Source organism: Chaetodon trifascialis, chromosome 20, assembly GCF_039877785.1.
Source record: "Chaetodon trifascialis isolate fChaTrf1 chromosome 20, fChaTrf1.hap1, whole genome shotgun sequence".
Lineage (NCBI taxonomy): Eukaryota > Metazoa > Chordata > Actinopteri > Chaetodontiformes > Chaetodontidae > Chaetodon > Chaetodon trifascialis.
In genome coordinates, this window is record NC_092075.1 from 7,143,789 (window position 1) to 7,160,996 (window position 17,208).

Here is a 17,208-nt window from a genome sequence, read left to right on the forward strand (position 1 = left end):
CACAGGTGCATTAGCGCGCACACACGCGCACGCACACACAGAAGGTGTGCTGAATCATGAAGTGCTGAATCATGTGTGAGGTTGAAAGAGAGAGCAGGAGAGACAGAAAGAGGGATGGCCGCGGAGAGAAAGAGAAGTAACAAAGGGAGGAAGGCAGTGTGCGTTACACTTTATCTCTGTGTCTATCGTACAGCAGTGATTCCTGTACTACGTTCCCCTCATTGATTTTCTATTGTGTTGACCCTATTCCTCTCTGTAATTACAGCTTGTAAATGAAGTAAGGACACAGCGTTTTAAATGTGACCTGGTAGTGGCTTTTTTTTGGTCTGTTTGCATTTCAGCCCGTGCTATCTGCTCTTTAAAGCTGCACCTACATGCAATCTATCACAGTGGCTGCAGCTCTGAAACAAATTACATGAATCCATACAGAAAGTATACAATGCATTCATCACAGAGAGCAGCAAATGACATTTATGGGAGGATAATTAAAAGGAGCCTGGCCTCATTACCATGTTCTCTCAAATGGCATTTAGTTGTAGGACAGACATTCAGCAGTGAGGAGCGGGAATGTGACCGGCTGCAGGACTCGAGTCTGTGAAAGAGCTGTGTCGGAGCACAGCCGTCAGCTGATGACTGTATACAACTGTTTCCTGTTATGTGACGTGATTTGATCTGATGTGATGTGTGAGGCGGAGGATAGCGGTGGGAATGTGTCATGTCTATGCGTTTGTGTGTGTGTGTCTGGATATTTCTATACACTGTAGCCTTGAGGTGGCATATGGCAGCTTGGTAGCACGACCAATCTGTCTCATTCCTAAAAGATGCTGCGTTCTCACAATCTGCCGATACCACGTATGGCTTCCATGTAGCAAATACAAATAATGGAAATAATGACCAAGTAACTTTTAAGTAAGAAACACACACAAATGGCTGCTGGAAAGTTGTACAACCGACGTGTTTCAGCTTTGGAGCACGTGTTAGTTAGCCCAGATTCTGTATGTGCTGCTGCACAAATCACACACAGCCGAGGCTGCACAGCTGGTTGTTTATATTCAACATCCCAGCAAGAAGAAGTTGGCTCATTGGACAAAGCACACAAAGGTCTGGTTTCACTTGAAGGTATGTTGAGGACGGTGAGGGACAACTTCCCTGCGCCTGGAGACGCACATGTCATTTATCAAACTGAGGCAGCAATCTGAGGTGCAGCTTGTGTGTCCTGAGTGATGTTTTCCTTTTTTTATGCATATGCAGTTAGGTGGTGTACGGTAGATGGAGCTGTGCAGGGTGCATGAAGGTTAATGAAAACACAGACCAACGTGCAGGTGTGAGTGGAGTTTCTGCACCTTTAAAGAGAAGGTGCAAAAACCTTGATGCCCAGTGGTGATCACACCTTGGCATTTTGACGTGCATGTGGATACAGTTATGTGGGAGTCGAGGGAGAAACCGGTCATATCAGTGCCACCTACACCCTCCACACAGCTCCGATCTGCGCCTCTGCAGGAGCAGCTGCTTTGTCTGGATCACCTGTCTGAGCTTTGGTGCTTCTCTACAGTTTAAAGTGACTTTTTGCTGTCTTTAGCCCTATTCTCAGTCACATGAGGTCCCCTGGTTGCACTAGTCCTGTGCGAATGGGGCTTTTGAATGTCTTAAAAAGTTGAATGACTCCTGTTGCATTTTACAAATCTATCCATAAATCCAGATTATTATGATTTTATAGTAAAAGATGCCAAACATTTTATAGCATGACTGATTTAGAGCTCATTACTTCATGAATAATTATCTATTCTTTTCTGGGCCTGATGGAAAACATCATAAGCTCAGTGCAGCCAGAATGTGGGCAGAGTTTCTGCTGACTTTTAGTCAATTAAAAGCTTATTAAACAAAAGGTGCAGTGCGTGTGTGACCTGTGCTTTCATCTGCATAAACGTGGCCCTGAATCTTAGACCAGGAATTAATCAATAGTAACAAAACTAAAGGGACAGAATACAAAGAAATTAAGCAACAGATTGAGTTAATATCAGTAAACACAAGTGCTGTGAGGATACGTCTGACTAATATCCATAATTGTATGCATTGAATTTGTCACTAAAGCATGATGAGAAGCAAATTTGCTGTCCAGAGCAACCGAGCATTACGGAGAGAGAGTAAATTCACTGTTCCCTCTTCTTCGCTCTTGCATTTTTCATCAGTGTTCAAGCTCCATAGTGATGTTTGTGCATGTTTTATGCCATTTGGTTGAGCAAGTCTTAAAACAGCAGCACACTGTTTGGAAAAAGCTAACAAATGACCACGTTTTGCATCTTTTTATTCAGGTTTGACTTTCTGGCAGGACGCGTTGTGAATGCTGTTATTTTATATCCAAGTCAGACTGTATTCCACGTTGGACAGGCATGCGAATGGATGATAGCTATGGATGAGTTCTGCTGTTGTTTGCAGGGCTTTGCAGCATGCTGGTGGTCACTGGCATGCGCAGATTTGGGAACCCCACCCTGTGTTTAGCACTGCAGAGCATGACTGGGCGGGCTGTTGGAGGTGAAGCAGACCTTTGCTGTGTTGTGTGTGGGAGTTGCAGCCTGTGGGGGGCTAAAGAGCTCTGTCACGTGTCTTTATGTGTGACAATCTGCCTGTCACACATCTGACATGTTGTGAGGGGGGACCTTTCCCTGCTTAAGAGGCCCCCATACTGTCAGAGCAGCACTCACTATTAAATACGCTGGACAAGAGTGCATCATCCGGTCTGTGCAAATTAAAAAATACACTAAAAATGTAGGAAATTGAATCTTTATATTGTGCATCATTAAATAGATTACTAAGCATGAACTCCTTCCATCTCTGTCTCTCTTTTCTTTTCCCTGTCGCACACACCTACACACAAACAAGCAAGCGAAGTCACACACAACAGCCTAATGGACTCCTCCAGTCCAATTTTGTCTAGCAGACAAAAAAAAAATGAAGGACAATGCTTTCTCCCCCTCTCATGCTGTCTGTGTTCTTGTCCTCTCTGTTTTAAGACACGGCTCTCTGACGATGAACATAATGTGCTTTGAATCGTGTTCTTGCTCGGCTCACTGAGGGAAGCTCACTCTTGGCCCACGGGGTGGAAAATCCCAGACTCCACTGCCTGAAAGAAAGAGTTTTTCTCCTCGTCCCCTGCAGATTTAACCCATTTTCCCTTGCCAAGTCACTCAGTGCTCCTTCTGTTGCTAGTTGGTCTTGTTAACTGTGGTAGAGAGTGTTAATTGCTTGACCATATGGTTTAGAGTACAGAGTTAATTGTCAGGCCCACGGTGTTAAAGTAGAGAAAATATAGCTCTCAACACACTGATTACAGCACCGCTGCTAGGCTTTATTCCTGTGTATTATTGAATTAGAGGCTGGGACTAAAAAGAGGAACACCACTAAAAATACAAGGTTATTATAAAGAGCACGTCAACAGTAATGTCTGCACAGCTCCTACGAGCCACAATGTTACTAAAACTATTTGGTTAGATTAATAAAAGCGTGGTCTGCAAGTCGTGTGTGTCTTCAGGATACCTCCATCAATATATCGAACAGGGAGGGAGGGGGGTCTAGAAAGCATTCAAGTGAGAGGAAATATGGGTTAAAAATAGGCTACGCTGTCAGTATCCATATGTTTCAAGCTTAATGAAATAAACAAACAAAAACACATCACAGTGCTCAGTGAAAACTTTGTATTTCCATCGTGGCAAATTTGGTTGAAGGATAAATTTATGCTCTTTATTCTAGAAACCCACTAAATCTGAAAAAGCTTAAAACAGGGCTGGTTTTCTTATTTTGTGCAAAGCTGACATTTTGGACATACATAAATTTATATCAGTCAATCAAACACAGTTTCCTCTGCCCTAATGTGAAGCTCTTTGTCACGTGTGATGTTGTATAGCAGCAAAACGGACCAATATATGTTTGTTTAAATCTCACTTTATCATCGATGAGACAAACATAATTGTTATACTTGATACTAGATCAGAGCTGACAGATGCTGTTTATGAAAATATGTCATGCTGAGTCAGTTGTGCAAATGAAACTATAGATATTTATCAAGCTTACGCTCCATATATACTCACGACTGCTGGCTTCGCAGGTCACTTTGTATCATACTGTCACTGTAAGCTGATGTATGACATTTAAAATATTGTATACTCCTCCGCTGGGAGTACCTCTCTCTCCCCCTCTCTCTGTCTGCCTCGGCCTTTTCATCTCTTCCTGTCGCTGTCAGTCTGTCTCTCAGCTCGGCCCTTTATTTGATGTAAGATATAAACAGACACGTCCGCACAGTAAAGACAGAGAGACAGAAAGGCAGTGACACCGCGAGGCAGCGACCGAGAAAAAGAGAAGGAGTGCTTTGTCTAGACAGGGGGGGCGAAATCGCACGTCATATACAAATACAAGCATTTTCATCATAAATATTTATAAGACAAATGGAACCAGGTTGTATTCTATATAAATGGGAGTAGTAAGAAATACGTGCAGTGCCCTCAAACTGCTGCTGTCTTCTGTTATTGAGCCTGGGGTACAACTGTTTCAGCACAGCAGTCAAACAGAATCAACATCTGCAATTTTCCTCCAACATCTGCTGCTTAATTTTAGCATAATTTTGGTTTTACATTTTGATATTCAACAATATATGTATTTTTTTTTCCCTGCTCCCGACTAAGAAAAGAGTCGGCGAAAGCAGCCTTGATCTTCTGTCCGTCCCCATGGGATATCCCACTGCGAGCACAAGTTTCCCTCTGCATGGTGTGCGCAGTACAGTAAGCAGACAGATGACAGATATAGTCTTGGGAGGGTGGCTAAAGTGATAAGTGTGGAGATTAGGCTAATCTTGGTTATTTCCGTCCACTGGGCTGTTGTTGGTGGTTGCTGTGTGTGTGTGTGTGTGTGGGAGGTATGTGCTGGTTATGGTGGTGGTGGTGTGGGGGCGAAGGGGTCACTCTAAAGACAACAGACGCACTGGTGATCCCTTGTAGTTAGCTGACAGAAGCTCTTATGATCTACAGACTCTCCATACTTGACTGATTCTCCATGAGCTACATAATGATCCCTTGTTATTTAGAGGGGAGTGACACCACTCATGGCAGACATCCCATAATGATGTCTTGTGCAAAATAATTAATTAGTAACTAGTGAAGCATTTAGGGTTCTTCTCCTTTCACTTCCCCAGAGTTAATGTCGTACTGGATGGATTTACTGAAGCACCCTCCATCCATCTGTCACGATGACAGCTGGGCTCATCTACTGAAGCCTAGCCGTTAATATGAATGGAAACACAACAATTCATATTCTCTGTGGTCTCATGTGGGGCGATGAACTATTATTACACCGCAGAGGAGTATTATTATGCATGTCCATTTGTGACTGCAGCACAGATTAGATTATGTAGCGTATCAAGTGTGGTTGCTCATGTTGCTACAGCTAACATAGTCAGAGGTATGTGAGGCTAGATAATGTGTTGCTGCTCCACTCTGAGTTAGATGATTATAATATCATACCGGCCCCATAGGGCTGCGTATTTACAGCACTACCCTGTAGTTATATAGCACTTAATGTTTGGCTGTTTAGGCCTGAAGTGTGTATTTATTTCCACATCATGCTAAAAAGAAACATGATTAGAGCCATCACAAGTCACTGGTTCCCAACATGGGGGTCCTGAATCCCACTAGGGGTCACCAAAGCTGCACAGGGGGTCAGAAGACCTTCTGCTTCTTTAATCCTGCATCTCAGCATTTCATTCATTTCTGTGATGTTATTTTTCAAGTCTCAAGTCTTTCAATGGCCTCATCCCGCATCAGAAAAGTACACAGCTAAAACAAACAAAGAGCTAACAGAACAATGGCCAAACACCAGGGAGGAGACAACACCGAATTTGTCAAAAAGAAGCCTATGAAGAATGTATGATCGTTAAAAACTTTAAGAAGACATAATACAGACAGAGAACAAAAGAATAAAAGGGTCCTAAAAATATCAGGAGAACTCATTTCAATGCAATATTCAACGGAAATAATCTCAAAATTCATCTAAAGCACATAATTTGCACAAACTTCCTGCACTCACTGAGTTCAGTATTTGATTTAATTTTATCAATTGTTCTGTACTTTCATTGTTATGCTTTGAATTCAATATGAAATATCCATAAAACATGTCACTCAGTCAGAGGTCGTCAGTTTGCTTGAGGATAGAAAAGGAGTCCCTTCAGGAAAAACTGCCGGAAGTGAGTGTGTAAGGCCATGCCGGAGAGGGTGTGTCCTCGCCGCAAACTGCCGAAGGAAGGGTCCATCTTGCTGATGTTTACATGAGCACAGCAGGGTCACCCTGTGCAATCCAGTCAAATCCCTCCTGCTCTCACATGGGCACTAATCTTCCCCAACTGCCTTCTTAGCACAATCACAGCTACACCCTTCCTCTCCTTCGCTCCTCCGCGGCACTTGCAAAAACTGCATCTCGCTCGGCTTCCTGCAGTGAATTCTCTGCATATGTCAACTAAATGTGGTTCAGAATTCAAATAATAGACGCCTGCAAGATCTACAAAGATGTTAATTTACATACTGATTAAAATTCAGTTTACTTCAGGAAACACTGTGGCTTGAAAGCTTAACATTAAAGGAAAAGTTCAACATTATTTTTTAAATTTTGCTTAGATGAGAGGATTGATACCACGCTTCACGTCCAGACATCCATTAGCATTAAGACTGGAGGAAACAGAAATGTAAAAAATAGAAGTCTCAGCAGAGCAAAGAGCAGGTAGGCGCATTTAGCAAATAGCTGGTGAACATAGTGGAGCATTTAGCAGCTAAAGAGCCAGATATCTCCCTCAGGAGTTGGTAGAGACCAAAAATAGAGCTAAAAGAGAGAGAAAATTGGACTTAAATTCATCAAGTAACCAAACAACAAAACAAAATACATCCGATGAGGCTATCTGAAATCAAACAGAATGCTCAGTTTGTGTTTTGTGCCTCAGATCGAAGCCTTTCCTTTTCCTCCCTGTTGTCTCTCAGCTTTCCTCCTTCCCTCCATCCAGCCCTCCATCACAGACTCACTCACTCACTGACTGAGGACACTGATTTAATTCCTGGAATGATGTTGTCAAACTGTCATCCTAAAACAGACTTGCATAACCAGACAATTGGAGGGGAAATGGGTCATGTGGGAAAGCAGTTGTTTTTGAGCCTACTGGCATGGTTTCTGAACAATATGTCCACGCGTACCGTTTCCATTTGCCTTCTCCGTGCACACGTGGCGCTCTCTGAACTATAAGTGCGCTTGTTTTTGGAGATGCCAGTCATGAGGACCTGCTTGCTTAGATCTGAGTTGGTGTTGTTATTTTGTTACTGCTGCTCAGGTTACAGGTACAAATCGATAGAACGTTCATCCTCCTCCTCATCCATAAATACATTGACTTGCTCCCCTGATGCACGGAGCCTCTCCTCGCATGGAGCAGACTTTCATAAGAGTTCAAAGAAATTATGAAAATAATGTGCATACATTAACTGCAGGCATTTATCCCTCTGGACTTGCAGAATAATGTCCACACGAGGATGTTATTAGAGTCAAAATGAAGGCTTAGCACGCTGTGTGGGTCAGAATATATAAGTGCCGACAAAAGAGGTGCAGGGTTCTTATGTAACATTTAAAGTTAATGTTTACCATCCTCAAGTTTTTAACAACACAGCATCCTCACACCATCCACCAATGAAAAAGCACCATAAATGTGACCCCGGTGGCTGTGTGAGCTTCTGCCCCTGAGGATGCTGCCTCTGCCAGCGCAGCTCTGAATGGTTGAGCACAGATTAAGGCGGAACAGTAGTGTTGAGGTTATCACGCTCACACGACCAAAATAGACGCAGAGCGGGTGAGACAGCGGGCAAGGCAGCTCCGCTCGCAGTGCAGTGTGATGTGCTCAGTGGAGGAACAGGAGAATACTGCTGTGATGGAAAACAGAGCGCATGAGCTCCCACAGGAAAGAGCTACTTGGGCGGAAAAAAGTCTTTATTTTAACTGGTGGCTGTCAGTTAAATGAACGCATTGATTGGTGGTTGGCATGGGCTAATCCATAAAGAACAGTATCACCACACCTACCGTCTATTTTTAGCCCTGCCGAGGCTGCATTCAGACGTTTGCAGATTAAATGTGTTGCAGAACGTACATCAAAGTAACTGCCCTGCAATTAAAAAGCATAAAAAAACGCAACAATAGTCCAGTATTTATGATGAAGAATGCTAACTGTGGGTGACACTTCAAGGTGTGATTCCCAATTAGTTTTACTGGTTATTACTACAGTTCTGCTCTTTGTAGCTCATTGCTTGCAGTGCAGTGATGCAAATATTTTATTGTCTTTGTAAGGAATATTGTGAATTAGCTTTTGTTAATGGAAGATTAACTGTTGAAATGATGCAACAGTTCATTCTTAACAAATTAAAATGGGAACCAAACATATATGATAAAATGATGAACATCCAGAAGTACATCAATATCAGGAGGAATGACTGTGATTAAGGTTATTTTGGAAAACCTTTTGGCTTCTCATTGACAGTTTACAGATCAGTAATAGTGGAAAGTGGTACATTAAGTAAATTCAGGTACTGTACTTCAATACAATCCTTAGTGCTTTATTCTGCATGACCATGTTCTACAACCACCAAGCAGGTTTTTCCTCAATAACCTCCTAATTACTGCTTATTGATAGAAAGTAAGGGAGTTACTAATCTAATTCTAACATCCATAATAAGGCATTGATAAATGCTTTATAATGACTGATAAAGAACCAATATGCTAATAATATACATGCTAATATGCAACTAGTTAACAGTGAGAATGTGCACCTTAATATAAACTGTATATTGTACTGGCAGTAATTCTGTACTTTTACTTACTTTAAAGTACTTACTAGCACTACTGATTCACTGTGCATGCAGGCAGGGGTGCACGCCGTGAGGAAATAATGACCTGACTTCCCCATCACATTAATAGATCACTACTTGTTTTCTGGCTGTGTAAAGATCCCATTGATCACCACCTGCCTTTTAATTAAGTCTGAGGCTACAAATTACTGTTGGGCCTCATTACCTAAATGGACTGCTCGGAGCTGAAGATCCAGAGCTTTGTATGCAGAGAAACAACTCCTCACACAGCCTTAACGTGGCTCGGAGGGGACCGAGATGCCTGTATGACGTTGCTGAAAAGACGTCCTGTCTTCTCCGCTCTTCTTGTGTAGTCTAGTCTGTTGTGGTCTGTGTTGTAGACAGATCTGCAGACTGGTTATATATACAGTACGCTGCCTGAAGCAATGAAATAATGCCAACTCTATTTATGTTTATTTATTGCTGAACTATATGTATATCAACATGATTACGCATAGGGCAATGCACACATGTGAATTGTAATTACTTCCAGCAAGCTGCTGCTCTATTTCCAGGGTATATACAGTAAAATATTCAGCTTTATCTGCTCAGACAAACATTGTCTTCAGGAGTTTTTTGTATCTTTTTTTTTTAATGGCCGACAACTTATTTAGTATATAGTCGAAGAGAGACAGAGGAAGAAAACATGAGACTCTCTAAATCCCAGTGCATTCCCATTACATGATAATATGATTTTTCAAATCCAAGTTCAACCGTAATTTTGTGATTAAGCAAAACCAAGAGAGATCCAAAAGGAGATTTAAAAGACGATGTTAAGCGGGAGAATTCCAGATTTTCCTGGAAGCAGTTTTGTCATCCTTCAACGTAATAGCCAGTGGTGGATTTAATCCCCTCAAATTAGTCCCTCGCTAATCCTCACTAACCTCAAACAGAGGTCACTCATGTCCAATTTGAAGATGCATAAAGAACACTTTGTAATTGCGTGCTCAAGGCCCACAGCTTGGTGATGAGTAATGCTCCTGCATGCTCTTTTCTCTGCACATCAGATTCACAAAAGTCAGCGTACAGTACATGCATCCAAGGTTTCATACTGTAACACACGGACATTAAAAATCAGGACCTTCCATGTGCGTTGTGAAGTTGTAATGTAACTAGCCTCCATGCGGTGGCACTGATTCAAATCTTGCTGCCTGCAGTGTTATAAATCCTGTTTTTTCTGTGTGTATTTGTGTATGTAAACACACAATACCTCACCGGCTGACATCCAAATCCTCATCTCCTCTACTCCACCGTACAGCACTGTTGAATGGATGGGGACGAGCCAAATGTGAATGAGCTCCGTGCCGTTTGGACACGACCAGCGTGTGACCTTGTGCCGCTATCGCATCACATCTTGGCTCTTTGTGTCCACTGTATTAGAGGATTATGCTGACCTATGCCCCCGGCCCCGGTCAAATTTAAGCTTGATGCACTTAATTCTAAGCCTATATTTTGCCAATGCCAGCCGAGAGTATTGGCGGTGCTTCTGGCTCTCAGTCAGTGCTACCTATTTCCTGCAGTCATGCAGATGATGAGAGCATGTACTGGCAGAGAGAGCGCTGTGAAAATGAATTCAGACCTTTCCTGTGGACTCACACGGCTCGGTCAACTGCCTCCCTCTCCCGTGTGTTTGTAATGCGGTTGAAGATTTTTACAGCCCTCCTCTCAACCTATGACACGTGGGCACAAATTCACAAACAACGTGCCAAGGAAGTAAAATCAAAATCAAATCAAAATCAAATCAATACATTGATGAAGGAACGGCACAACAGCACATCAGACCACAGAACTGCAACAAGAAGCTCGGGCTTGCACGACAGGACACTATTTTAATAACAGTTTTGATCATTTTAAAGTAAAATGCTGAATATTGGCTTCCAAATTGTAAAGATTAACTTCCTGTTCTCCTGCAGTTTGAAGGTTTTGGAAAGTAATTAATCAGGACAATAATGATCAGATTAACTGATAATGAAAATGACCTTAGTTGCAGAGGCTTTTCAATAGTTTTGTGGTACAGTCACAATGCTTCTTGGCAAAGGGAGAAGTCAGGCTTACTTAATTCACCCTCACAGTTTTCTGAGCTCCAAAGTAACTTCCTCCATCGTGATCACGTTTGTCTATCATGAAAGATTTAGTAAAAAGGCTCATGCATACTGCAGTCAGTGCTGTGGTGCTTTTAATTTTAGATCCGGTTTGATTACCTTTCCTTTACATGTTGAACAAGACAGTGGCCGGCCTATATTTCCATCCTGTCCATTAACATAGTGTGCTGCGCAGACACACGACTGCCTCCCTCTGTGGCCTCAGTACAGAAAGAGGTTAATGCATTTGGTATTTTGGACATGCACACATAAATAATAATAATAAAGTGAAATTGCATCATGGAGACGTTGCACCACGCTGAAGGTTATCCTGTATAAACCTGTGACCTGACCAGTGATCTACACCTACAGCCTCTACTATTAAGAACTCTATTCACAGACCACTACCTCATGGCTCCCTGCTGCCATTAGCAGACTTTTCAAAGCAATGCCCCTGAAACACAAACCCAAACAAATCCTGCATTTGTGCTAATGAGTTTCTACATCTCTCCTCTGCCCCGCAGTGACTCAGTGTGACCCAAAGGTCGCAGAGGCTTCCCAGCAAAGTGAAATGGTCCCTGGGAATTTGTAAAACCTCACCACACGCGCCACCTTATCGCTTAGAAAAAGGCTGCAGCTCCTTTGTTTTGTTTTTCGATAATGCATTGATTTGAAGAGGAAAGTGCAGACAAGCAGTCGACCCTTTTCTATTTCTGCCTGGTGTGAATCATTTGCAATTCAAAGAGGGGCCAAGGTGCTACTTCCTGCTTTCCAGGCTTGTTGCAATACCAATAATGTGTACCTTTATTAGTTACTTCTCTTGTCGGTCTTTGTTTTTGTCTGCTCCATTCTCTCTGCTGTTCTCTCCTATTATATCATCAAGCTAGACAGAGAGAGAGGGAGAGAGAGTTCTGCTAAATTAAGGATAAAGATGTAGGCAGCAGAAGAGATACTGGGTGCATTGAGACAGCCATCCTGTAAGCTAGTGGCTAATTTTAGCCTGTCAGGGCAGTGCACTGTATCCCCCCGTGGATGAGTTGAACCATAGAGGGATCTGAGCATCAGCTCAGCCTCTTGTTCTCTCATCTGTTCAGTGTGTGGACACTGTCCTTTGTGCAGAAAGGTTACAGGACCGTCACAATAGACGGGGGTGGAGGGATGTGAATTCAAAGAGCTTTTAAAACACCTGGGGTTTAGAAGGGGGGGTTTCATGGCAGATTTTGCATATGGATGGAAAAGCCGGTCCGGCATTATGCCAGAACACATGTCAGCACAACATGAAGTCCATGCTCAGGCTCCTGTTCTCTTCTGGAGTGATTGCACTCTGCGAGAGGAGGAGGTGAGACGGCTTTGCAATTTGGTTAAAAGTGGACGCTGATTTTTTCAAAATTCTGAAGTCTGAGAAAGCAAAAATAGAAACAAGGAGATAACATAAAAATAAAAGCCTGCACCGGGAGTTAAATACTGTGTGTGTTGAGTGAATTATAGAAATGCTCAATATCATTTAATATTATTCATGCAAAAGACAAAGTATACATCTTTTGACTTCGACCCTGTAAATGTGTCTTTTACAGGGAGGCATCATTTACAACTTTGCTGTTACCACGAGTGTAAAAAAAAAAATGTATCTGACATAAAAAGTTAATCAAGTCTCAGTTTGTTTCGCCTCATGAGGCCCAATTATTATTTCATTACTTCCTGGTAAGTAGAAGGGGCAGTTTACAGAGAATGGAAAGCCGTCAGTTTAAAAATAGATAATAATTACCTGAAATCTCTTTCACTCACTGGCAAATGGGGCAGGTTTATTATGCAAAACCAACCAATCAGCAATCACCGATCTATTTTTTTTTTCCATATTTAACTTTTTCAGAGGGAGAAAGTGAGCGTCAGTGTGGGAGCGATTATGGAATAACTAACCTGGAAAGAAGTAATGGGTTTCTCATGCTAATGAGAAACTCTGAATTAGTGCCACAGCCAACCGGGCGTGAGTCAATTCTCCTCGCCCAGATCCCGTGTAAATGAAACCGCTTCACACTGCAGACATGCTTACTCACCCTGCTGATGACTTTCTATTCTGAAACTTCCTGCTCTGATTAAATAGCCACAGCGGCGGTAACACTCGCCCCCAGCTGATGGCACTGAAGCGCACGTAGCAGGCGATTACTCCAGAGGTCTGCGCTCTCGTTATCATTCGGTATTTCACCCGCCTCGCTCGCTCTGCATTACCTGCTCTGTGCTGTATGTGTGTTTCCTCCAGCGGTCAGTTTGTTTTGGAGAGCAGCCATGTTGAATTATGCAGCTCAACATCTGTGAGATGCACACACACACACACACACACACACACACGCGTGCACACACACACACATAGGCGGTGACCAAATTCTCTGGTGGCCAAACAGACACACCATGCCCTCACTTCAAAGGTGACTTTGTACTTTTGTGAACGTTTTAAGTATCTTTTTAATCTTTTTTTTTAATCTTTTTGAGTCTCTGAAATACCGATGCATGTGATGTTTCACAGACACAGCAGATCTGAATGTGAACCCTGTTTGAGTTCAGACGCGATGCCCGAATCTGATGTATGATGAAAACTGGAGTGTACATTTTCTCACAGCATGGAGATGCTGAAAAGGTCTAACTGAGGTCTTTCTCTGTCTCTCCTCGCCCATCTTTCTCTTTGGCAGATTTTCCATATGACCTATGACCTGGCCAGTGCAGTGGTAAGAATATTTAATTTAATAGGGATGATGCTGCTTCTGTGTCACTGGGATGGCTGTCTCCAGTATCTGGTGCCTCTCCTCCAAGACTTCCCCCCTGACTGCTGGGTGTCCCTAAACGGTATGGTTGTAAGTATTACGCACTCTTCTCTTTTGTTTGTTATTTTGGTATATAGTCTATATAAACTGTATATGCAGTGTGTATCAGTGCCGCTGGATATACTTCCAACTGACCGCTCGCTAAACCCTGGCAGCCCCTTATAGATACTGTTGATGCCTGTCAAGCTTTCCAGTCTCACACTCAGTTATAAACATTAACAGCAGCAGATTTACCACTTTGAGGCGATGACTCCTTGATTTCAGACAAAATCAGGCTCCCCTGTCTTTTCTGTTGGCAAGAAAAAACCTCACCTGTGGCTGGCTAGCAAATTCAGCTAACGTTAGCTGCATGAGTTGGCTGGTAAACACCGTCTCCAGTTGACTTTTTAATCTGTCCAGCTGACTTGTTTTAAGACAAACATCTTATTATTTTCACTTGACGGCTGTGTACATGTGTCCTGGGCAAGAAGTCAGCATCCTTACTAGCTGACTTTAAAATAAGACCCTGTAACTACTGAACTTTTAAAGTAGTTAACGGAAACACGCTGCCACAGTGAAGTCCTTTAACTTTTACTGTTGTGTTTTTGGTTATGGAGAGGCAAACTCTTCTGACTGCAGCCCCATGCACACTGCTTCCACATGCAATGAAAGTCACAGCTTGACAAACCTGCCGTACTGAGCTGCTAAACTATGCTGTGGACAGTTGAGGGGAGGGTTTAGCGAACGGTCACTTTATATTTATACTGTAGACCTACAGTGCTTTATAAATTGTAATTTATAAATTGCAATTTATAAATTGTATTTAGCCTAAGAAAACAATTGTACAGTAGATAAGTTCAGTGCAGTCGAGAAGTTAAGAGAAGAAGTACTGTGTACTACTGTGGAATATTTGAAGAAAATGATGAAAAAGTGGGTCACAACTTGATGTGATAGCCGCCCTGGACCAGTGTTTGATGAGATACTGAAGAAGCAGCACTTTTTTTTTGCTTTGCATCCACTGAAATAGGTGTTTTAAATCAGGAACACTGAGAGAAATGTGCACAAACAGCCCTGTGTCTATGAGCATTCCCACTTGTGTGGCGGGGTTCATAACCTTTCTCAGAGTCGACTGTCAGTTGAAGCACTGTTTTTTTTTCTGCTGCATCACTGTACATATAACACACACACACAGCACAACAAAATGGATTTCAGTTTTTCAATCCACCTCGCTCTTTTTTCTCACCGCTGTGCTGCTGGCAGCTGTGGTGGCGAACGCTCGCAAGGGCAGTTTAACCACAGACCAGACTCATTTACCGCTTCCCCTGCCACCGGCCCGCGTGAACACCACTGTGGGCTGACAGCGCTGTCACAAACGATGCAGGGAACGCGCTCCACGCCAGACTTTGATTAGAACACGCACTTTTTATTTCTCTCACAGCGTGAACGTCGTGTGCCGGTTCTGTTAGATCGCTGTGAAGGCACTAAATGCGAGTCTGACAGGTACAAACGGCGACACGCGGGATAGTGTAGGAGTTCAGTCTGGGGAGGCCACTCTGCACAGGAACCGTGGTGTAATTGGACAGAGACCATGAATATTATTATTTGTAATTACAGGTGTGTTGATAAAAAGCCTGCAGATATAATGAGTATTTTTGAAAACATTAACCAAAGATTACCACAGCACATGAATAAGTAAGTAAGTAGGCACATTAAAAACTCTTTTCCTTGGCCCTCCTGGTCCATAGCATTTGCAGCATATCTCACTTTTTCAAATGCTACTTAAATGTTTCTTCACTCATGTCTGGCCTCTCCATCGACTAAAGGGATTTCCACTCAGAAGCCTCGTTTGAGGTGTTCAGGAGTCTGTCCCCCATCTGTCTGTGCTTTTTATTCCACTGTGTTTTTCCATGTCTTTCCATCTCGCTCTCTTTCTGTGAGCTGGGGTCAAACGGACTCTGGCTGCTCCTCTCCGAGTGATGTGATAGCGTAGAAGTGTGTACGGGCCTCCTGGGTAATGCCGATTGTAAATGCTCGCCCGAGGAGCTCTTCTGCCTTCTCATCTCGCTCTCTCCGACGAGCATTTCTGTACTCCACATGCACACTGACTGCTCACAGGCATCGGACTGGAGGTGCAAATGTCAGCTTTCCTCAGCATCACAACTCTGCATCCCGCTCTTATTTGTACTTTGAGGCAAGGAGTTGCCCAAGTGAGCCCAGTACCAACTAGCATGTGTTATTCACCCAAACAGACATTCTCCATCTCTGTTTGCACCAAAATTAATTTGCAGTGATATAATTTCCCACATAACTGTCACAATTCATCCTTGCTAATGGTTATATACACAGAACTGGGCAAACGGCTCCGTCATTTACTGCAGCATCACAGATTTTTTCTTTGGATCAGCATCGCTCTGGATTCACACTTACTTAGGACTCTCATCTTAATTATAAATGTCTCCTTGCACTCATGTTGCACGTAGCCCCTCTCGCTCACAATGAATCGGATATCATTCCCCTTCTCGCATGCAAATCGATATGAAATGGGGATCTTATTAAAAGGCTAATTTGCTGCTCCCTGTGAGGCAAGATCATTTGCACTGTGGAAATCTATAGCCATAACTGGGCCTCTGAAGCACAGAGCCAACGTACTGTCGGATACCTGTGTGCTGAAAGCTTATAGGTGAGCTGCAGTGAGTGATTAATCTCAATTCTCTCTCCTTTGGAAAATGAAACTGTGGAATAATTTGTATTTATTATGTAGAAACAACATTACCAAGACGTCTCCCAGCACTTCACAGATATAAGGTTTCCAGTGACGTGTTCTGACTGCAGCTTCTTGTCTGCACACCTATATATAAAACCTGACAGAGTTTGTCTGTGCTGGAGTCTAAAAGGCACAATGATACTTTCAGATCTCAGCAGTTTCTCAGGTTTTTGGGGGATTAGGATTATCACATATTTCATGAGTCCATTTTTTCCTCTTGTTTAAAGTATGAAAATACTTGACTCAGACTACTAAAAGGATTCATCGAATCATTAATTAGTCAATTGACAGGAAATGAATGCACATCAATTTTAATAACGTATTATCACTGTTTATCAATCAGCAAACATCCTCTGCTTCCAGCTGCTCAAGTGAAGCATTTTGCTGCTTTTTTCTTTCACTGTAGATAAAATATCGCCAGTTTTGGGCCGTTGATCGGACAAAACAAGCATTCTGAATATTTACCTTTGAATTCTGCCAATTACTGATGTTTTACAAAAACAATCAATACTTGAGACGATTATCTCACAACACAATGCTACAGCTGAAGAATACAGAGAAAAATTAGCTTCAATTAGTCTCAACAGATTTTACAGTTCACCAACAGATACCAACCAATAAACACATTTAAAACAACATTATAAATAAATACA

At 42.6% G+C, this 17,208-nt stretch overlaps 1 protein-coding gene across 1 annotated transcript in view; it reads left to right on the top strand.

Annotated features, from left to right (window-relative positions):
- LOC139348326 (potassium/sodium hyperpolarization-activated cyclic nucleotide-gated channel 1) overlaps window positions 1–17,208 on the top strand; it is a 69,050-nt gene that overhangs the window by 14,320 nt on the left and 37,522 nt on the right. The window contains exon 3 of the mRNA XM_070988306.1: window positions 13,681–13,842. Coding sequence (XP_070844407.1) covers window positions 13,681–13,842 — 162 coding nt within the window. The remainder of the gene's footprint in view (window positions 1–13,680; window positions 13,843–17,208) is intronic.